General features: G+C 40.8%; 1 protein-coding gene across 1 annotated transcript; it reads right to left on the bottom strand.

The window, feature by feature from the left end:
- Positions 1-3,087: 3,087 nt before the first annotated feature.
- Positions 3,088-15,254, bottom strand: LOC138301963 (acidic mammalian chitinase-like). Its single transcript, XM_069242406.1, has 11 exons — positions 15,230-15,254; positions 10,093-10,122; positions 9,270-9,471; positions 8,724-8,780; positions 8,453-8,618; positions 6,474-6,598; positions 6,002-6,125; positions 5,646-5,831; positions 5,417-5,536; positions 5,159-5,300; positions 3,088-3,347 (listed from the first exon to the last, which is right to left on the bottom strand). Exons 1-11 carry the CDS (start codon positions 15,252-15,254, stop codon positions 3,088-3,090), a joined length of 1,437 nt encoding a protein of 478 aa, XP_069098507.1.
- Between the last annotated feature and the right edge of the window lie 8,775 nt (positions 15,255-24,029).

Raw genomic sequence — 24,029 nt, 5'->3', positions numbered from 1 at the left:
TCACTTTTTCTTTCTGTCCTTTGTGGGTTGGGCAGTGCCCACTGTCCACGAGAACTTTATCTCACAAAGGGGCTAGGACTGAAAATATACTTTCTATTTAGCTGCTGGGTGAGAAGAGCCTTCTAGAGCATTTACATTCGTCTCCTTTGTGGCAGGAGGAGAGAAATAAAGATGTCAGCTGTTCAGACCTACCCAGGGCCCTTCCAATAATGTTGGGGGCAATGAAGTAGCTGTTATCAGGGAGGGTAGAAAGTTTTCTTCACAACTTTTGAGCAAGGCAGTCTAGCTGTAAAATAGTGGGGTTCCTACTAAAGGAGTTGTACACCCTGGCCCAGGACCATGCCACGAAACAGCATACAACCCTTTCTAGCAGGGCCAGTTTGGCAATCCAAAGCCGCCCTGGAAAATGTTGTCAGACCAGCCACTGTGAGTTTTGTAGAGAGTTAGTGCAGTGAGCAACCCTGACCACTACAAAGGGGCCTTGGCAGTATTCTCCCCCCAAGAACATGTTGGGAAAAATGGCAAAAATGGTGCATTCGACAACACATTGTTCATTATATATTCAATTGTTTTAACTTTTAAAGCATAGTAAATGATGACCTTACAGTGTACCACCATACGACCATCTGACTTGGTGCCCTTCAATGATTCCCTCACTATCACCCACCAAAAGTCCCCCTCATCTCTCCATAACCCTGCACTCCCGTGAATTTAATTTGTTGTATTGCACCTCTCATATTCCAGTGTAGGGTGTCGGAGCTCCTTATATCTCACACACACACATATAGAGACGATGAATAATGTGTAAATCAGTGTATAGAAAATGTTAAACAAGACAAAGGTGACTACAAGGTCCATGATTCACATCATTCATACTGGTAGGCATTTTTTAACAGTGCTTTGACTGGAGAAGCACAAGCTCAGGATTCAAAACATAGTGGTTAGGGTTGGCTTTAGTTATAAGAATTTATTTCTACCCAAAAAAATCCTTTTTATCACAATTAGGATAATGAAAGACTGGAAAAAAATAAATAACTTTCTAACCTGTACCATGCAGTTTGCACGCAGTTCTTTGATGGCAATTCATAGCTAACTGTGCTAGAATACTATTGTAAATTATGAACTGCACAGGAACAAAAGGATATCTGTGACAAACGCAGTGACCCACTGAGTTATGCACATAAAATACAGTTCTGTGATCTGCCTGGGACACGTTCTTTGCAGCAGACATATTAACCCTCTGCACCACCTTAGATCAGTCAAAACTACCACTAGACAAAACTCTGACTAACCACCCAGCAAGGAGTTAAGCACCAGAGATATCTTGACACTTTTATTGCTGCTGAAAAGTGCTGGATATGCAAGGAATTCTGCAGCGGTGCTTTTAAAACCATAACATATTTGAAAACACAGGAAGGCTGGAAATGAAAGTGAGCGCTCAGTGGATTATGTAGATCTGCTGATTTTGTTATTGTGTGTGCTGTTGCAGCACTGCTGCAAAACCCGTCTCCCAGTAACAATACGGACCACCACTCCCGGGGAAACACCCCTACTTGACCTCATCAGCATTTCAAGACCACTGAGGGGGAAATATAGGAGACTAAAGCCGCAGGGGTTCGTTAGCTCCAGGCACTACCACCGGACCAGGGAGCACTCTTCATGTAATTTTTATGATTCACAAGTTGGATTGTCAGACTTGCATGTCAATTTTTGAAAATCAGACAAAGTTAAATGGGTAGGAGATAACTGACTAACTGTATCACTTACAGGTTCACAAACTGAGGGAATTGCTTCATGACGTATATGCCTATGGGTGAAAATATCTGCTTCATTCAAACATGTCAGTTCCTTTTATCTACATGTCAAATGTGTCCCAAATTTGCATAGCAGTTCCCCTTTTCCCAGCCCCCCCTTTGAGCAAATCTACCAAATATTCTATAGTCAATCTTAGGTTGAAAAAGACTTATTTGGACAGAATGTGGACATTTGTCAAATAGTGCTATAATTATTAACAATCAAATGGGCTAGTTGGCTCAAGAATGAGTCACTCACTATGTCTGACTATGTAATGTAATATACTCTTTCGACCTTCTTTCTTTATCAGTCAAAATTAGTTGGCTGCAAAGGTGATTAGAACACAAATCCTAAGTTTATATGATATCTGAGTTTCACTTGTTTTGCGCGGCTCCTAGACTTTGCAAACGAGGAAACAAAGGCAGCTCTCAGTTTTCTCAGCGTTCCATCTTCTATTTTGTTTTTTACTTTAGGCATAACTCTCCTTTAGGTAAGGGCAAAACAATTCTGCTCCACCGGTGGAGTTTGAGGATTTTTGTCTACTCTGCATTCTGCTTGGAGCATGGAGTTCTGGCAAAACTCCGCCAACTGCCACATGGCGGAGTTTTTTCTTGTGAGTGGCTCGCCAACGTTAAGCTGGCAAGCGTGAGCAGGAATTGGCATCCCCTAACACATTTTGCAGGCACTAGAGTGTCTCCCAGTGTGATTTAAAACACCAGCGGTTGCAGGTCGCATTGAGAAAGCTGCCGCTTGCACTGTGAAAGCTGCCTCTTGACTAGAAAATCTACTCGAGCAGCGGGAAGAAGCAGCGCGCTCTGGCACACTACTTGGTGCTGTTCAAGTTTTAACCAGGCCTATCCTCCTTGGGTGAATCTGTTAGTCACTAAAATGTTTTTCATCTGCATATTCATTATTTATATTTGGTCATTTTAGCAATAGTGTTGTGGTATGGCTCACCTATTAAAGAGGAAATGGGTGTAGTAATACTGAAAAGACCGAAAATATTGCTTTTAAAACCCAATGCACAAAATGAAGCAGAGATTTTGAACATACTTTATTTCAGTCGCATAACATGTAGCTGATACAGAGATGAATTGTGTAACTCTTCAGAAAAGCACAAGGCATTCATAGAAGATGATGTATTAAGGGCATTCAAATAATGTACTCAGAAGGCATTAACACTTTCCTTGGCATACAGACAGGTTTCTCGATGTGATAAGAAATCGTTTCTTTTGCAACACCCAGTTACAGAAGACCATCCGGCGAAGGAAGGGCTCAGTAGTGGGACTTGCATCATGGCCAGTTACAGCAGGAACAGCTGGCGTCAAAGACCAGGCCAGTCTGGCAAGCTTGTTGATAGGTATTTCCATTCAAGCAGTTGTAGAAGCCATTCTTCTGTGCTGGGTTTGGGTAGAGGCCATTGGCTTTGCCAGCACAGAATCCACTGCCGCCAGAGCTACTGCCCCCGCTGCTGCCACCGCTGCTCCCTCCACTGCTGCCTCCACCACTGGGGCCTGGAGCCGGTGTGACTGGGACTGCAGGGGCAGTACAACCTAAAAGGGCGTGGACAAAAGGAGCCAATGAGTGGAAATCATCTGCAATTGAACTCTAGCAAACATTGTCTGCTTACTTAGCCCCCAGAATCTAATGTTACTGCCTCTTTAAGTTTTCCCTTCATTAATTATGAATATTTTGTTTCTAAATACAGTTAATTGGTTCTGTATGGTATGCCCAGAATGTGAACCAGTGCCATGACCATTCCCAGGCATCTTGTGACAGAGAAATGCAAGAGGCAGCACAGTTCCAAGGTTTTGAGAACACGTGGTCTTAATGGCGACAAAGGGCAGAGAAAAGATATATGATTAGGCCACAATATGAATCCACAGGGGGGCAAGGAAATAAGGGGCTGCAGAACAGCCAGACCAAGAGACCAGACACAAACACTTTAAAACACACAAAGAATACTACGAACAATGTGGACCCTCATATCCATCTAGTCTGCCCCGCCCCCTGTTACTGCAGCACAGACAGAAGTGCCGTTACCGCTACATCACCTTTCGATTTGTTTTTACTTACAGGCGTACCAAGCTTGCATTTTAAAACCCAATTGTTGTATTGCTGCCACCCACAGTGTTGACAAACTGTTACATGCATTCGTCACTGATAAAGCTACCAAAGACACTTTCACAACCCCAGCTTTCGTACACAACATATGGACCTTCTTTATGGCGCCTTTAGGAGTCAGGTGACCTCTTGCTGTCTCAATGTCAACAACCACCCAAGGGGACAACTATCCATGGTCCCTGCCTCACACCATACCTACGGTTTACAAACCGTGTTTGTTTGGAATAAGGGGAATCTTGGTCCAAACTAAGCTGAGACCACATTCATTCCCCAATCAAAAATGTTTTTAGCACAAAAGGTTGTACACACCTAGGGATCCTCCCAGTTCTGTAAAGTGACCATGTTGTTCTGAACCTAGATGATAGGCACTGCTAGGATAGGTGTTCAGGTTCTATTCCTTTAAACTTTAATGATCTCAGTTTTACTAAATGCATAGGGTGCTATGTAGGGTCAGTGTGCTGGTGCGTCAGGATTGGCCTGTGCGCCCTCGATTTGCACTCCCTGGCAGACTGGGAGTCTGTGCCTGCTGTCTCCAACCTGGCAACACTGCTCAGGATGGAGAGAGCTCAGTGCGCATGTGGGTTTGGCTATCCTGAGATGGTCGAACCAACATGTGCACTAAAGGGAGTGCACAACCCTCCCCCTCTAAAATGAAACGATAATAAAGCTTGGTTTATAATCGTTTTATTTTTCAAGCTTTGCAGCTGCTGCTACTGGAGGGGGGGCACGCTCCTCCACCATAACGGAGGAGCCACCGCTGTAGAGTGTACATGTGGTGCTACATTGTAAATAGGATGGTAGTCCTGCATTCATTAAACTCTAAACCCTATAGTGAGTTAACTGGTTAAAGAAATCTATTGCAATGATATCATTGTCTAACACAACATTTGCTATTAGTTGTCCTAAATATGAAAATCATTTTGCTGGCAGTGGCGGCGTGTCCAGTTCAAAGTGCACTGGTTTCCAAAAATCAATAAAACAGAATACACCCCTTACTGGGTGAGGGTGTGAGACATGGTACCAGAGAAAGGCTACTGGTGGTGAACTCTGGCTAGATTCAACTTCATCGTGTACTGCTATTGCCACCGTATAGGAAATTCTTTTTACAATACTGTGCCCTATCATTTTATATATAATATGTGCATAAACTGAAATCCTTGCTAAGCGCTTAGTTTCATAATGGATGAAAACTGAGAAGAAAGAAAACAGGAAGATGTATTTCAAATGTATCATTCCTCACCTGAAGCTTGTACTCCAAGAGTAGTTTTCAGCGCAGTGATCAGAGGAAACTTGCCCTGGTTACAGAATGTGCCAGTAAAGTCGTCGAGGTCAATGGCCCACACCATTGCACCAGCCAGGTTGTTCTTCATCAGCCACTGAGCCTATAAGGATTAGATAGAATGTATACAGATTAAGGTACTGCTTTAAACATCAGTTACCCTGTGGCGCCTCCAGCCTTTGCAAAATATCATGGAACAGACCAATATGTATTGAATACCTTGAGTGTGAAACTCTTCACATTGTCGTATCCAAGCCACTGGTTGCCCTGGTATGCGTAGGGAACCTCTTCAGCAGATGACCAGTTATCAGTAGCTCCATTCTTCAGGAAGGTGCAGATCTGCAAAGATTAGTTTTGTTTTGTTAATTAATTTTATTTTTGTTATAGTGGAATAATATACTGACCAGGAAAAACACCAAAGTCAATTAATGGTTCAAAGTATATGTACCTCATAGTAGGCCCAGAACCCAGCTTGTCTGGTGAAAGGGCCAGCAGGGCCAGCTCCAGATGTTGGGGCCCCGATGCCATTGTTGGACGGACTGCTCAGAATAAAAGTGTGTCCATACGTGGGAAATCCAACAATGAGTTTAGAAGCTGGAGCACCATTGGTCAACCAGTAGTTCATGACGTAATCCTACAAAGTCAAAAGTTGTTTAAATCTTTGCGAATGGTGCACAATGTTTCATAACAATTTCATAGATACTTTGATAATCTCTTGAACTTGGCACTTGACAAAGATTCAATGAAAATATCAGACAGCAGCTAAACAGAACTTCATCAGTTGTGGAATGTCACTATACTTACGACATTCAAGTAAGCATTTGCCCCAGTGGCAGCAGGGTTGGTATACAGGGGGCTGTTCTCCCCAGTGTATCCCTCCCAGGATCCGTGCAAATCATAGGTCATGACATGGATGTAGTCCAGAGCCCTGCCGGAAAAGGCATATGCGTAAATACGTTGCTGTACTATAGCTTAAGGGCACTGTACTGAATTTACAGGACAAGTAGCAGGTACAGTTATACTTCCTGTGGTTGTACCATCCTGATGCAGTAGCAGACCAAGTTTTTATTAAGTGTTTGGTTTTCCTATTAGATGCCTGCCATGTGGCAGCCTCTTCTTCTTGCCCACCTCATTTACTGCTAGAATGCTCACATTCTGTGAGCACTATGACCAACCTTCCAATCATTAAAATCTCACATTTCAACATGTAATGATTATTGATGTCCTCTGCACACAACATCACTACACCTATCCCCAGAAAGAAGACTGTACTCACGCCGAGAGCTGAGGGATCTGGTACCCGGACTGAATGTTCGAGATGCCTGCTGCCACAGCAGCTGTGACCATGAGCCGGGGCTTGTTGCTCTGAGTTGCCTCCTGCTCAAAGGCTGCCCGCATTTCCTATAAAGAAAGGAAGAAATGGTTAACAGTTTATAATGAAGGGAATGGCTACTCTAGCACTTATGTGTTAATTAATCAAAAACACCTCTCCCCAGATGCCTGGGTAATTAATAATTTAAAAGATCGCTCCTAGCCCCCTCACAGAAGGGGCTTCTTGTTCTACAGAGTACAAGCCTCTCCAGCAAGAGGAGAGAGCTCCAAATAGGTCAAGAGCAGTAGATTCATGCCTGCTTTCAACACCTAAGCAGGGAACAAAACACCAGGGCCATGTCCCTTAAAATGTCCAAAGTTCCTTGAGGATTAGGGCTATGGTGTCAGTACAGTAGCCATTAAACAAGGATCAAGTGGAGAAACCAATATAGTGGACTTTGCTTTGGAAACAATGAACCCCACGATAAATGTGGAAAACAGAGTCAACTAGAGGAATCAAGATGCAAAGAAGGGGTAGTGGCAGCTACTCAAAAACCTTTCAAATCATTTCAAACTCTATAATTAAGATGACACAGTTCTTCAAAGAGCCACAGGCAGGAACTCTTGCCCTGCAGCAGTTAGATGAGCCAAACTATATATCTTTGATGAATTTGGAGACATTAATAATACACTTTTCTTCATATTTGCAGTGTTGTAGGAGCTTTTTGTCAGAATGTAAATTATATTTTTAGAGAGCATATATTTTTCTTCAATGTGCACTCAGCTTCTTTCCAGACTTTTTAAAATGTTGAGTAGAAAGTCATAAAGAGTGAAACAATAGTCTATCTTTTTTTTAGATGACGTTTAAGAGGCTATCTGCAGACAGCACCATTTTTTAAAATGGCTACAGAGCCACTAACCAAATATGGACAAGCCTGAGGTTAAGACATTCTATCCCTGAGGTAGATGTTCTAGCCTTTCCATTGCCTTCTGGACACCATTATCTCCATATTGGCTCCCTTATTTGCCCCAATGATCACTTGTGTTATTGACAACTCAGCTGGTTAGCATTTCTAGTCTCCTATGCAGCATCCTGAAGAAGCCTGTCCTCACCCCAGTTATCTTAATAGATGCTTGGAGCACCCTTCCCCAGTTGGCTGCCTAGTGCCCCACCCCCCAAGACGGCATCCCCCAGCCTCCTTGATGACTGCCTGGCAGAGTCTCACTCTCCGTAACTGCTGCATGGCATTCTTCCAGTCTCCGCAGCTGCTGTATGGGATCCTTTCCTAGTCTCCTCGCCAACTTATCTTCACAACTGAGGCCTAGAGTCCCAATAGTACCATTACAGTCGGGGCTGCCTAGTACGTTTGTCTTCCCAATAGCTGTCTGATAGGGATCACTATCACTCTACTTGCTAGTTAGCACCCTAGTCTCTCACATAGCAGGTGGAACCCTTGTCTCTATTTGCAGCTTTGTGCGACTGTCTCTGGGTGGCTAAATGGTACCCTTTGCTCCGCTGGATGGCTGTGGCACTAGTAACAGCAACACCTATCTGACACCCTTGTGCACCCAACCATTGCCTGGTGACCTTGCTACCTGCTAGGTAGTTGGCTGCCTTATCCCTCTGCTCATTGCATGGCTCCCTTATCTCTGCAGATGTCTGGCTGACTGTGTGGATGACTTAGTTGTCTCCTCACTAGCTAGTTTGTTCCTTTTTTGCCCTGGTCTTCTCAATGGCTGGCCTACACCATTGTCCACAAACCAAATGTGCCCCTGATAGCTGGATCCCTCCGGTATCCATACTCCTGCTTACAGGCTGATATGCTTATTTATTCAGCTGACTGCTGCTCTTGCTTGCACCCATCTACTTGAGCAAGCTGATGTTCCTTTCTTCCCCACAGGTTATGCCTTTGGTAAACCTGGGGTATGATTTTTCTTCCTTACCTGGACCAAAGTAGTGAAGAGTTGTTTGTCCTGTGGTGGGCTTCCTCTGGACCCAGGGTACTCCCAGTCAAAGTCCAACCCATCAAACCCATACTGACGCAAGAAGCTGATAACAGAGGTGATGAAGGTCTGACGGGTCTGTGGAGTTGAGACCATGGCGGTGAATCTAAAAAGGAGAAAGATGAAAGGGTCAGGGTCATTTTGAAGAGTACTGGCACTGTGCAAAGTGTGTAATGGATACAATTGCAGGCACCAAATACTTAAAACTCACGGTGCTGTGCCGAAGTTCCAGCCACCAATCGCCAGAAGAGTCTTCAGTGCTCCATTCCTATGAACAGAATGATAGAAAAAAGGTTTGAGGGAGCAATCTTTTTAATAAATTATGATGTCCCATTAGAACATATAACAAGAGGAGGGTACAATATTTTGTATCAGTCGGCTCCTGAAATACAACCATGATTGAAATACATATTAGCACTATACTAAAATACTGACATTCAGTGAATAATACTGTCAGAATTGAGCATCACCTGTCCAGGACACTCCGATTTCACATTTGTATCTTAGCTTTAGTTCTGTAATTTACTTGCTGAAAATCATGCATGCATCAACAATGTGATTAGCCTGGTGATTAACTTATATCTATTTATTGATTCTTCATCAGATAGATGTGTTACATAATGTTGTCCTCCAGAGAACAGATAAGGCCTTGAATAACCATCTTATCTCCTCTTCTTTATTCTTGGAAACACTTTAGTCACAAATTTCACTTTAGGTCCATACTCGTATAGAGTTACCACTGTGATCAATTACTTACTGGTTCTTGAGGTTCTGGAAGGAGCTGTAGAGAGTCACGTCATTCCACTCAATTGTTGTGATCTGGTTGTTGGACATTCCAGCAAAGGCATAGATCAGGTGAGTACACAGGCATGGGTCAATGTTGTCTGGCTTGAATTTTCCCAGGCCTGGCCTGTACTGGGCCCAATTGGTAAAGTAGCATGTCAGCTGGTAGGCAAAACCTGCATTGTGAACAGGGTTAAGATAGTTATTGCACACACTTAACATTTTCTTTCAGGCACCATCAAGTGGATTGCATGCATGCCATGTTTTCACAGACATCTTTCCCTACGGTGTTTCTCCAGTCCAAACTCCATGGTCAAGCTTCCCAGCTGTTGAAAACATAATATAATGGAGGCATGCAGCTACTGGAATACCCTGCAAGGTACAATCACTGGGGCTGACACACTATCACTGCCAGGAGACAGGTCTAGTTTAGTTTATTATCAGTTCTTAATGGCCAAGGCAGATTGACATCATCTTGCCACACAATCTTTAAGGGTCCCCAATTATGGCATTCTAATTCCTTTATTAGGCTTTTTGGAGAACATGGGAAGATTGTTGATGAGGGAGGTAAAAGTTGTAGGGTGAGGCCCACATACTAGAACTTATCAGAGGCTTTGATCTAAGGGCCCCTTATTAAACAAATACTCATGCTAATGCAATAACCTTCAGACTGCTCTAGGTGGCAGGGGTAGAATGCAGCCATAACTAAACTGACATTTAATATGAGTGTGCTATTTTTAACTCACTTATACACACATTTGTCTAAGGAAAGGAAACAAGTAGTGAAGGCTGCTTACCTATCTGGGCATTGAGCAGCAGAACCAGACCTGCACGGAGGTAAAACATGTGGTTACAATGCAGCAATAGGAAAAGGGCAACAGTCACAGCAAGTCAAGGATATAGGAGCAGAGTTCAAAAGGAAATATAATCTGCTTCATGTAGGAAACTTCAAGTTTTAAGGACATCACTCTCTACAGTAACTTTAGATGCTCTCTCAGCTGTCACCATGAAAAGTCACTTTCTACAAAAGTCATCTTTACTTGAGTATTAGAAACCTGAACAGAAGGCATTTCCTCATTCATTCGGCTGTCAGCCATGACTGATGCTCTGACCAGCCATTGCTATGTGGACAGTTTGAGCAGTTACCAGGGATCAGGTGCCACATCAATTTAGAATTCTGAGCCTAAGATAATTTTAACATTTCATGAACACCACATAACAAGCATTTCGGATATTAAGAAGGATACATTTAGGGATCAAGAATAGTTCTGCGTATGGCTTCAATTAACAGTGACTCAATGCCACATGAAAGATCCTTGCAAAATATTTATAATTATAGTCTAAAATGGCTGTAATTTGACAATTTGACAATATTTATGTATATCCAGGAGATATAGGTCGTATTAATGAAATGTTGTTGATATGATCTATTTTTCCACAAATAACACCAGAAACAAGGGGATTTTTGATTCTCAAATTTGTATCCCATCTCTAATCAAGGATTCCACTGAAGAATCAACATTTTCTTTATTATGAATCAGACAGATATAATCATGAATGAAACTATATTGTTGATGTTACTGCAAATATGCAAAACTTCCCACAAACTCTACAATTCATATAGGTGACAATGTAATACCAGACAAATGTTCTTCCCTCACACTTGATTGGATTCTAAACATTTTCTATTTGCTGTACAGTGCATATCTCTGAACTAGCCATGTGGAGAAACCTGCATTTCATAAAACTCAAGTACAATTTGTGTTCATGAAAGTATGCTGAAGTTGTCTGATTAAAGATGTCAATAAGTATATCACAAACAGAACACTATGAACATTAGTTTGCACAATAAGCACTAAAATATAATTGCCTGGAAATAACTGTCACAAGCAGTATGTAACTTAGTTGTAAGATTTTAATATGAGTAACCCATTCTTTATTTAAACACCCTTTAGGAAATGTATTTTAGTATTGTTAAAAAATGATTCTGTTAAAAAATTGAGTCTTGTGTAGCAACTGTGCCTGCATGAAAGAGGATTTATGGATTAGTTAACTAGACATAATCTAGCAATACATTAAATAGCAGACTTTCCTTATATAATAATAGGATCTGCATATATTTAATTTAGCTATTCCCACATTAACTGTATATGGGTGCATGTGAACTATTTTATGATCTTTAAAATGGAGTGCTTATTTTAATTGCATTACTAATAGCCAATGTAGTCACAGTCTCATGCTTCCATACCCTGAAGATACGGATGAAGCTTTTCAAATGGCTCCTAATCAGCACTGAGGAAAAAGTCACTAGCAAGATGGACTTCGGGAATACCCTCTATGCAAGGATCAACAAAAACAAACTCACCAGACGGCTGCAGGCCACTCAAAACTCTGTGGTCAGAATCACTTTCAAACTGCAATGACGAACTATCATCACACAACACCTGAAGGACCTCCACTGGCTCACCATTTCACAAAGGAACACAACTCAAAATCCTCACCCACACTTTCAAGGCACTACATACCACTGGCTCAGCATTGCTTAATGCTTGCATCTACTTTCACAAACCGTCCAGACACCTCTCCTTGTCCGGACTCCTACTTGCACACATCCCATGCATACAGAGAACCAGATCCAAGGGTCAAGCCTTCTCCCACATCTCTCCTAAAGTGTGGAACTACCTGCCGCTACACATAAAAGCCTCTTCCTCATTTCTTGAATTCCGCAAGAAGCTGTAAACCTGGTTTTAGGAGTAGTCCCACTAGGCCCTACATCTGGCTAGGATCACACCCACTAGGCGCCAGGACAACCTCCCGGGTGATAGTTCGCTTTACAAATGTGTATAATATACCAATAGCTGTTGATTCATTTTTGCCACCAACAAACTTCTGCCTACAAAGGTCAGCCATACAGCAATGCTTATCACCGTCAGCAGCCTATTACAGGGACATAGTATGTAACCTACCTGAATGACTGCATGTATGTAGTGCACCAGCCAACATATAATCAAAAGCACTCTGTTGTTTCATCACATCCTCAAGGGATTATAGTCCACTGCTCTATGAGCAACAAGAGGAAGCCTATGCCTAATTCCTAAAAGTACATTTATCACCACTCATGACTATCATTTCAATACATGTGGGGAACTAAGAGGCTGAGGTCTCTGACTTAAAATGTAAACAGCCTTTTTGGATTCATGTGGTAGATCTGAGAGGTAGTGAATCATCCCCTTTGACAGCAATATACCCTTCTATGTTTGGATGATTTACTCCATTTAAAAAAAGAATGTAACAAGCTTGATGTATATGGCAACAGGTCTACAGTACAGAAAACAAGGGGTCATATCTAGTCACCCTGTGCCACAGATTATTAAACTAGATAAATCCAAGTATTTTACTCATAAAATTCAATTTTAACAACCTCAACTAAATATATTTTTAATATAATTAATTCATGTGTCTGGTGGGAATGTAATGGTTATAATATTCCTAACCCCTAAGATACATGCAACAACCTAACATACTACTTTCTGTAGAAAGAATATTTATATGCTTTAGTCAACTCCAGCTTGGACCCTTTGTTTATAAGCAAAAAGCTTAGTGAGGTACCACTAATTCATTTATCTACCTGTTGACTGACTGTCACCCTTCACCCTGGGTCATTTGAAAGTGCTTGCTCTTTCCATAAGATTCAGTTCCTCTTGTGTTACACTAACCCAGTTAGGATCCTGCATGTGGAGACCGATAAACGTGCCTCTCCCCTCACTATGCCAAGCAATGCTTATTTTAGAGCAGCAGACGTGAGCACTTTTGAAGGAACCCTCATCTGATTCTCCTACTCCTAGTACTCTTGCAGCAACAGATGTGTGCACTTTTGAAGGAACCCTCATCTGATTCTCCTACTCCTAGAAACTAACACCCATCAAGATTTTGGAGAAACAAGTAAACTGTATTCTCTCAACTTTCATAGAGTTGAATTCTATTCTTTACCTGACACAATCTGGTTTTCGATCTTACAATAGTACAGCATTGGCACTTGTAGCAGCGGTTGATGAACTGTGCTGGGATCTAGATTAAGGAGATGGTGTAAGTCTGATTCTTTTGGACTTCCCTACAGCCTTTGACACCACATCTCATGAAGGCCTAAAGACAAGGCTCCATATGACTGGTGTCAGAGGCTTAGCTTTCAATTGGCTGAAAACCTATCCACAGAATAGAATGCAAGTGGTCAAAGGGCCTCCTTACTCTCATGCGTTAAAACTCTGATGTTAAAACTTTAGGTCCCCCAAGGCTCCTTATTGAGCCCTATACTATTAAACATCTATATTGAGCTTTCAGTTCAAATGATCCTAGCATTTGACCACATTTCTTTATGATGTATGGTGATTTTACTTACATAATCATTCTGTTAGCTAGTGCCATTGGAATTGAATCAACTCGATTTTAAAAATTGTCTTTCAGAAGTGACTTAAATGGATTCATTGTAATGTCAAAAATATATATTTTTTTAACTTGATGATTACCTCACCCTGACAATCCAAGTTTTCTTGAAACTGTTAAAGAAAATCTCGTTCTTTGTTCCTTTAGAATACAGCAAACAGGTTTTACAACATTATTTCAATACTTGACTACTTCAATTGTCTTTATACTGGTGCCCCAAAAGATTGCTGCTAAACTAAAACTTAATCAGAATGTTCCTGTGCTTAAGATCTGTGGTCTTTGTTAATAAGCGCATCTCACCCTTTACAGGTGTCAGCTGCACTGGCTGCCCTAGAGGAAAAAATGTTATTCAAGACTATGGGCCAGATGTAGCAACCCGTTTGCGAGTCGCAAACGGCGAAAATCGCCGTTTGCGACTCGCAAACGTGGGTTTGCTATGCAGAAATGCATTTTGCGAGTCGGATCCGACTCGCAAAATGCATTTCAGACTCGCTAATAGGAAGGGGTGTTCCCTTCCTATTAGCGACTCGCACTGGTATGCAATTCCATTTGCGGCCGCGAAAGCGGCCGCAAATGGACTCGCAGTTACCATCCACTTGAAGTGGATGGTAACCCAGTCGCAAACGGGAAGGGGTCCCCATGGGACCCCTTCCCCTTTGTGACTGGACCAGATATTAATTTTTCAGGGCAGGGAGTGGTCCAAGGGACCACTCCCTGCCCTGAAAAACCGAAACTAAAGGTTTCGGATTTTTTTAAAGTGCAGCTCGTTTTCCCTTAGGGAAAACGGGCTACACTTTAAAAAAAAAAAACCTGCTTTATTGACAAGCAGGTCGCTAACATGGAGGCCTGCTGACGTCAGCAGGCCTCCATGTTAGCGAGTGCCTATACTCGCAATGGGGCCGCAATTTGCGACCCACCTCATGAATATTCATGAGGTGGGTCATTGCGACCCCATTGCGAGTTGCAGTCGGTGTCTGAGACACCGTACTGCATAGCAATTTGCGAGTTGCAAATTGCGAGTCGCAGGGACTCGCAATTTGCAAGTCGCAAATTGCTTTTTTTGTACATCTGGCCCATTATTCCTAGTTCAATGAGCATTACCTAAATCTGGCCTTTAGGATAAATTGAGCACATATATTCCCAATAGATCTCTTTGCTCTGTGTCTGACCTTAATTTGGTGATTTCTTGTTTAGTGGTGGGTGTGCCTGTAGTTTACTAGCAGTAAAGAACTGGAGTATCCTTCTTTGTTCCCTTAAGGGTATAATCACTTTCAGTTCAGAATGTTTAAAAAATATATTTTATTTGAGTAGGGTGGGTATTGGGTATGTAAGTGGGTAATTGTTTGTCAGTCCAACCAGCTTTTAGAGCCAGGACACCATTCTGAGATGCAAGTGTGTTCTACAAAGTTTCAATAACATAACATAACATAATATCCAAGGGAAAGGCAGAGGCATAAACAGCTATTCCCAAATTACTCAGCAGTCTGTACTCACCAGTGAGGAGAAGAAACTTGCCCATGTTGGCGACTGTGCTGGTACTGAGGACAGACTGAGGACGGTGCCCAGGTACCTTTTTATACATCAAGTCCCCAGATGTATCCCAGTGTTATCACACTATAGACTGTGGGAAAGTGGCTTTACCTATCTTCAGCTGAAGTATCAATATTGAACTTGCAACAGAACAAAGGCTCCAGAGTTCAACAAACAGTGCTATCATGTTTCCACAGTTCAGGTACCTGCAGAAGTCAAGTAGGGGTTAAAATACCACTTAATTTAGGTCTTGGTAGCCTCTGTGGTTGTTCTTGTCTGAAACTATGCCCTGATAGCAGTCACAAGTCATGCTGCTTAATCTTTTAAACCTTGGCCAAGGTATTTTCCATTCTGTTGTGAGGAAGAGAAATCTGAGATTCAATGCAAAGACGTCTTTCATAATTGAATGAGTGACTGTATGCAGTAAATAACCTTTTAGTCAATTCTTACTTTTACTTTTATCTGCTTTCTCAAATGAGAACAAGCACCATCTACCACCTACAAAAGTGTTACTATTCTTCATAAGTAATAATTCTATGAAAGCTATTGATGGAGAGTTCGTAAAAAACTCTTCCTTCTCATACAGTGTAAATTCAGAAAAAAACAGATATGGGCTAACTAGCTTTGCCTTGACAAACATGCTAAGTACTGATGCTTCAACAAAAACCTATTTTTAATATAAGGAGCAATTTAATGGTATGTCATGGGAACTAGTACGATATTCACCTTTGTACCCAACTCTGCCAACCAATAGGATACCCACTTTGTGAAGGAACAGATATAATGAAAAATAAACTGGAAATCTAGGAACAATTAAGTGGCAATTTGTTCTGAATAAAGCAATCAATCAATCAGGATTTGTAAAGCACGGCTAATCACCAGACAGGGCATCCATGCACTTGAAAGTCCCTGACAAAGCAACAAAGGAAAAGCAAGGAAAAGGCACCCAACAAACAGGCTAAAAAGCAAGGAGAAAGCAGTACAAACTAGGGAAAAGCAAGCAGAAGGCACACAAAAAATGGGGCAAGTTCAAGGAGAAAGCAGTGAAATTGAGGGAAAGGTAATGAGCAGAAACACAAAAAAGAGGGGAAAAACAAGACGAAAGTAGTGAAAATGAGGGAAAAGCAACAAGATGGGGCAAAAAGAAACTGGAGCAAAAGCAAAGAGAAAGCAGTGAGAAGGATGGAAAATCACTCAGAAAAACAGGGGAAAATCAAGGAGAAAACAGGAACAAGAGCAATGTAGGAGCACAGGGAGAGATGGGCCTGGAACAACAGTTAATTAATGTGGTTCAGCTTAGGAATTCACCAACTACAGTGAGAGCCTCAGAATTGTCATCTACCATATACACTGAACAACCGTATTTCAAACCCTAATGTCAGTTTTAATAGGGCTACCCAAGTGATAAAGAATCTGCATGGATTTCTTTCAGATTTGTGTGTAGGTACTGCATCGCGCACACTGGAGCACAAGGCTGCACAGAGATGGTGCTGACAGCTTAATGATCTGTCATGTAAGCTACAAATCGCTTAACTAGAATAGCAGTTTTAGTAGTACCTACCTAAACTCCTTGAAAGATGAACTCTTCATTCTGTTATTTTGTGTTATTTGACAATAGGTAATTTCCCCAAAGGTTAATGAGACACCAATAAATTGAACTGAGCTCCACAGACAGTAAAGGTATCAAGGAAAATGTGTCAGAAGAAGTTTCACACTGCTTCATATTGGTCTTTTGTTTTTAAAGTTATAGTACTGATTTTTTCAAAATTAACAACAAACGTATGGTGCGTCGTGGCATAAAATGCACTTAGTAAACATTGCTTTGGAGCCACAACACTGTTCCCTTTCATGATTTTTATATCCCACCTGGATCATCTCCTCCCTTTATGTAATACTGCCAACCCTCTACTTGATTGAATAACTCCTTTTAGCACCCAGTAGTCCTTTTTTCAAGGTCCTAAATGTTTTCAAAACATGCAAGTGCAGGGCAAAACCTTCCACACTGTGGTATTGTAAAGACTCTGATTAACAATAAATGCTCCATCAGCAGACAATGAAAATGGAAATAAAATGGAACTTCTGATGCACTAATGAAATTGGATTCCCTCCATGCAACACAGGCAGCTCCTCACATCAGCCAAAGCAAAGTATTCTACCAGTATCATCAATTAAGTCACCAACAATAGCATAAGGTTCTTCAAAACATGTACTGCATCAGCTCTTTCCATGACCATCCTATACAACACTCTCCACTGACAAGTGCAATGTCATCAAGCTTCTGCAGTGAGAACAATACACAAGATTCAACAGCACATCAACAATACAAGCCAATGTCTCCTTTGACACTGACCTGTTGAGGAATCTCACAATGGTCTTCCTGAGAACCCCTTTCACTTGCAGATCTCACCAATGTACACAACTCCCCCAAAGCCTCTTTCTATGATGATGTCTTTCCTGCCCTTCATCAAAGATCTATCCGGGGAAGCTATCTCACTATGAATGCATATTCCAGGGTGCTCCAAAGACTGGGTACATTCTCCCATTGTAAACTAAATTGACTCTAGACCATGATGACCTCCCCAAACCACCTGCCCATCACTAGCCTACCCTTTTTGGGCAAGATTAAAAAAAGCAGTATATGCTGAACTCTAAGATCACATCAGTGCTACCCATCACCTGAACACTTACTAAACTAGCTTCACATCATGCAGCATGAGGAATACGACTACCTTACATATTGTAGATCACTCACTCCCAACTACAGATGAAGATAATCCATGGCTCTTTATTTTTCTGGACTTCTCCCAGCTGCCTTCAACAAACTCAACCACCTCACCCTCATCTCAATGTCCTTCACTGGTCTGGTTCTCCTCCTACCATCCAACTAAATCCAGTTTGTTCACATTAGTACCTCCATTTGTCAAAAGATGCCTATCACATGCTGTGGCTCCCAGCGTTACATACTGTTCAGTTATATTCAACATCCAGATGGAGACCGTTGAGGTTCTACTCTGATAACAGCATCAAAATTCACCAAAATAAAGAAGATAATCAACTCTATTTGAATGTCTCCTCTACTTCAGACACCCAACATCTCCAACGCTACCTGCACTTTACCCAAATATGGGCGACTTGAAGCTTAACCCCACCAAGACAGAATTCCATTTATTTTCCAAGAACAACGATCATGAAATAGTACAAACCTGGTTCAATGACAGAGTTCAAACACCAGCTGTCACTGAATGCCAAATTACTTTTATTCACCCTGGACACCAACCTCATCATCAAGAAGCCCACTGTGAAGAAATGCCCTGGCACTATAGTTTCCATACTAACAATTTATGAAGTTTAATCACAGCACATTGCTAATATCATTTTAATATAAATGACGTTTATAAGGAGGAGAAAAGAAGTAACATGTGAATACCCCATGAGGGATAGCTTTCCTTTAAACCCATCTCTGCAAATTTTAATTCACAAACTACCTATTAAGGAAATACATTTAAACACCAGTAACAGCCTTTCTGCCTAACACAACACAGTTATTGTCTTGTACTAGATTGCACAATTAATTATTAGAACATGCCTGCAGACACAAAGAATCCATGTTTAAACTTTCTGACATGTGTAACGAGAAAAAAGGAGCCATTCTTTACAATATTTACTATTGCATAAAACAGTTATTTTCTCTGTTATACAGTATGTATGGTTGTGAATATGTTTTACAGCTTTCTCAAATACATATTTTTGTAATAATTACAATAGCATAACCTGCATGCCTTCGGTTCCTGAAAATGAGACAAATGTTTGCTATGTATTCTTCTTTTAATGTTGCTGAAAAATAATGTGGTTCTCAGGCTACTATTTTGGTGTACATGTTAGTTCTCACCTATTAGACAGTGTAAGTGGCCTGTTTTTGAAAGACATTGTTAGATACAGTGGGATTACAGACCGTCTGCTGCGGACCATTGGGCGGCTTTTTGTCACTCATTTACTTGCTTCTCATCCATTAAGTTTGTGTGGGCTTTACTTTCTCTTCTTTGGCTTGATCCTCTCCTGGAGCATAGCTACTTGTGTCCTTTCAATGTTTCCACTTTTTCCCATTTCTTTTTCTTATCTCAACCCTTTCTTTGAAACTATTTACCCTCTGTCTTCCCGGTTTTAATGTATTAACTTTTTTGCCTTTTGTGCTCCTTGGTCCTCTGTTCCATTCTTGAAATGTGATGTCATATTTTTACAAGCAATTCCTCAGTCACATTTTCCATTTTGTTTCTGTTCCTCCTCTGTTCCTACATACTTACTTCTTTGCTCCTAGTTTGTTAGTTTTCAACATGCATTGTAATATCTTTACTGCGCACCTTTGTGCTTGTGACAACACATTATGTCAGCTTCACTGTGCTCTCTCAGTACTTTGCCAAGGTAATATTTAATGTTATTGAGTTATTTTCTGTATTTGGACACACATTTTTATTAAAAGCTTTACTCTTTGGTTTTGGATGTTTCCAAAGACATTATCTGCTTTTTAATTCCTTTGCCACACTCATTGTGTATCCATTATTGTTTATTTTTAATGCACACATTCTTAAGTGTTTCTTCACTTTTCTCTAATTCACAATGCTTTATTATGCACTTTTGTTCCTATGCTACGCTTTTTTTACACTACTCTACATGTAATTTGTTTATCCAAACCCATTATTGGAGTTTTAATTTTACTATTGCTTGCATTATGTGTCTTTTACTGTAACTCCATTCTTCATCATTACATTTTCCAGCTATCAAACAATCCTTTTCATATCCTCTTCTTGCTTCTAATGCCACTCTTATTTCTTTATCTTTCCCCCTCCCTTTGTTCAAAATAACTTATCTCTCACCTCCCTCTTAGCACATTTATTTATTTACCTTTGTGACTTTTGTTGAGATCCAAAATCCTCCGTTTCATTTTGGAAAAGGGAAATCATATTTTTATTTCCGGTTGACGCATTCAATTTAGTTTTTGTTCCTGCTCTACATGCTTACTCAAACTTACTTCCTTGCTCCCCAATTGGTTTCTTCACTTAACTATTTTACATGCATTGAATTACTGGGCACATTTGTGCTTTTGAGGAAATCTTACTTCAGCATTACTATGTGCTTTTTCTTAATTTGCCATGTGCTTTATTGAATGTTTGTTGTGTGTCTTCCTATCTTTGCCGCATGCACTTTTTAAAGCTTTAATGTACACTTTTTTGCATTTTCAAAGGCAATTTTGGACTTGCATTTTCTTTTTGTTGCATTTTGTTGGCTGCTTTATTGTCAAATGGCAAGAAAAAGCTAAGTGGGATGGCTATACCTAGACGTGGGTCCTGTGCTCACTGCACCACTGGATTCAAGGTAGCCTGGCTGAAGAGTGGCGATACCACGGAACCGGTCCCAGGATGCTCATTTCCGGTCCAGGGAGGACCTGGCCTGGCAATTCGGGCTGGACTGTTCCCTTGGGGAGCAGGGTCAAGACTGATTTGCATGTTGCTGGATGCAAACTGGGGTGGTGTGGTGAACAAAAAAAACAATGAATTGAACCCAGATCTTTGTGACTGAGGGTGAATGTTTGCATTGTTCAGCTTTCCGTCCATCATCTGTTATTTTTGCATTTGTCAAGCCAATTAGGAAGGGTATACCCAGACGTGGCTCCCATGCTCACTGTGTCACTGGTTTCAAGCTAACCTGGCTGAAGAGGGCTGATACCCTGAAACCGGTCTCAGAATGCTTGATTTCAGTCCAGGGAGGACCTGGCCTGGCAGTTCGGGCTCAACTGTATCCTTGGGCAGCAGGGTCAAGACTGATTTGCATATGGCTGGTTCCAAACTGGGGTGGCGTGGTGGGCAAATAAAAAACAATGGATTAAACATAGATCTTTGAGACTGGGGTGAATGTTTGCATTGTTCAGTATTCCATCTATCATCTGTTATTTTTGCATTCATAAACATCTTTGGGCATAACAAGTTTGCAGCATAGCTTTAAAAACATGCATTTACTTTCAACTACTCCATTCCTTTCTTGAGTGCTACCTAATAATTTCCATTCCCCTCCCTGGTCCTTGTTTGATGTTTGCCTTTCTTTTACTCTTTTCTTTAATCAAAAAACATAGCTGTGGCACACACTTTACTTCGGCTTTACTGTGAATACTTTTCTTTTGCCACACACATTGTTTGTGCTTCACTGTGTGCCTTCCTATCTTTTCCATACATTTTTGTTTCACCGTGGACATTTATTGTTTTGTGACAAGCATTAGTTTTCATATACTGTTTGTCTGTGCCCCCTCCTCCCATCCTCAACTTGAAAATTATTAATTATCATCATCTCACTGTTACTGGATCCACGCTTCTCTGTCCACAATGTTTACCTTTATGGCTCTTCCTTTTTTCACATTTCCTTGTTCTTGTACATTGTCGGTTCTTTCCTTATCACTGCTCAGTATTCCCTGCTCTCGACTACGAATATGATGCTTATCATCTTGCATTCCCAGTCCACACTTCCCTACCATTTATATGTAAATAGGGTACAAAATAAAGGGTGTTGATATACTAGATAGAAATGTGACTTTAAATATTTATAGCTCAGTAACAGAAAGTTCAGGTTTTGCAGTTCATGCGTTGCCATTTTTTTCTCCTCCCTTTCTTCAACATAATTTACACCTTGCCTCCACTGTTGCTTAACTATGTTGCTTATTTTTTGCTCCCTGCTCCCAAGTTTCATTATTGATAAACAATGAGATTTTTGTAACCACTCTCCTGTTTACGCTTTCCATTACATTTTCATTTCTCCTCTATTTTCTGGTACACACATTTCCATTCTTTGCACCTTTGTGCTTATCACAATATATTAATTCACTTTCACTGTGAGCTTCTGTTATTTGCATTTTATTGTTCGCCTTCCTAGCTATAGGATACACATTTTGATGATTATTAATGCTTTACCTTTTGCATTTGGATGTTTTCAAAGGCATTTCATCAACTTTAATCTGTGCTTTTTACACTCTTTATGACTCCATAGTTGTGTGCCTTCTTATTTTAAACATACGTATTTTTTAACATCCACTATTCGAGCTTTTGTGTGCACTCCTGTTTCCTCTCTAGGCAAATTTTTTCTATTAATGTACACTCCATGCTTCACCATTATATTTTCCACACTCAATTAGTACTTTTCAAATTCACTCTCTGGTTCCTAATTGTTTATCTTTTCTCCTCCCTTTCTTCAAAATCAGTTGCCTAGCACCTCCCATTACACCATTTTATTTACATTTTTGGCTTATTTTGAGATCCCTTCTCCTCCATTGCGTAACTGAAATTCAATGCCACACACAGTTCACAATTTCTACATCTCCGTGCTGCTCTATTGGCTTACACATACTTTCTTATCTGCCCCGGCTGCTTATTTTTCCTTTGTGGATTTTCTGTAAGAGATATTATATATTTACTTTGCGCCTTTGTGCTTTTCAAAAGGGATTATTTCAGGTTTACAATGTATTTTGTTCCTTTGCTCGTGCATTATAGATGTTTTGTTGCATGACCTCCTGTTTTTGACCCACACACTTTTAAAGCTTAACTGTGGTCTCTTCTGAGCTTCCGCGGGCATTCGCGGGTGTAGAACATGTTTCGCAGCATTTCATTCCCACTCTGTTTTCATACGGCAAAAATATTACTTTTCATCTCTCTTTCCTGGTCCACAATCTCTCCACACTAACATGTATTTTTTTTTATTCCATAAAGCATGTTTATTTACTCTAAAATGGATCTATAAATAGCATTACTAGAACATTTGAGATTGCATTCCAATGTATTAAAACCTTAGGAATGGTGTACTTTACAGGAAGGACTTAGGGCTGTCTTAAACACAGCACAAATCGTTTGCATTTTGTTGTCCAAAACCTGCAGTTCATATACTAAATTACAGCAGTTTACAACAGTACAGCACTCAGGTTTGAAGGTTCAGACACAGTCGAGCCCAGCATGAAATAAACAAGTTTATATGAGACTTCCATGCTACAGTACCATTGTGCCAATAATTCACTTAAAAGTAAGGAAATTGCCTTCTTTTTACACTTAGGGCCTGATTCTAACTTTGGAGGACGGTGTTAAACCGTCCCAAAAGTGGCGGATATACCACCGACCGTATTACGAGTCCATTATATCCTATGGAACTCGTAATACGGTAGGTGGTATATCCGCCACTTTTGGGACGGTTTAACACCGTCCTCCAAAGTTAGAATCAGGCCCTTAGCCTTTCAAATGCAAGCTATACCTAAAAAGGTGGGAAAAAGGTGACAACTACTAACACTGTTCAGGTTGCTTTTCTCTGCTGCTGAGTACCACTAGTCTCAAACATCTTCCTTTGGTGCTTTGCTAAAGGATAATTGTAATTCATTGCCAAATTGGCTGCATCTAAATGTGATCTTTTGCTACTACATGCAAAATAGCAAGATATTTTGTTCTATAACATATTACTTAAAATGACAGAAGATACCATAGGCTGTATTCTATGCTTTTGTGCCTATCCTAGACAAATTGGTTAACATTCACTGCACACTTTCGATCAGTTGCAAAATGCATTATATAAGCATTAGTGTGCATGTACACATCCTTTACTGTTGCTCTTCAGTCCACAAGGCATCTTCCATCAGCAATACAATGCTTTTAATCTCCCCTTCTTGTGCCACATATTTCCAAGAGATGTAAATATTTTATTAAGTAAAGGATGTGTAAAACAGGAGTTGAAAAACTGTTAAAAA

This window comes from Pleurodeles waltl, chromosome 6 (assembly GCF_031143425.1).
Source record: "Pleurodeles waltl isolate 20211129_DDA chromosome 6, aPleWal1.hap1.20221129, whole genome shotgun sequence".
NCBI classification, from domain to species: domain Eukaryota; kingdom Metazoa; phylum Chordata; class Amphibia; order Caudata; family Salamandridae; genus Pleurodeles; species Pleurodeles waltl.
This window is presented reverse-complemented; position numbering and strand designations above follow the sequence as displayed.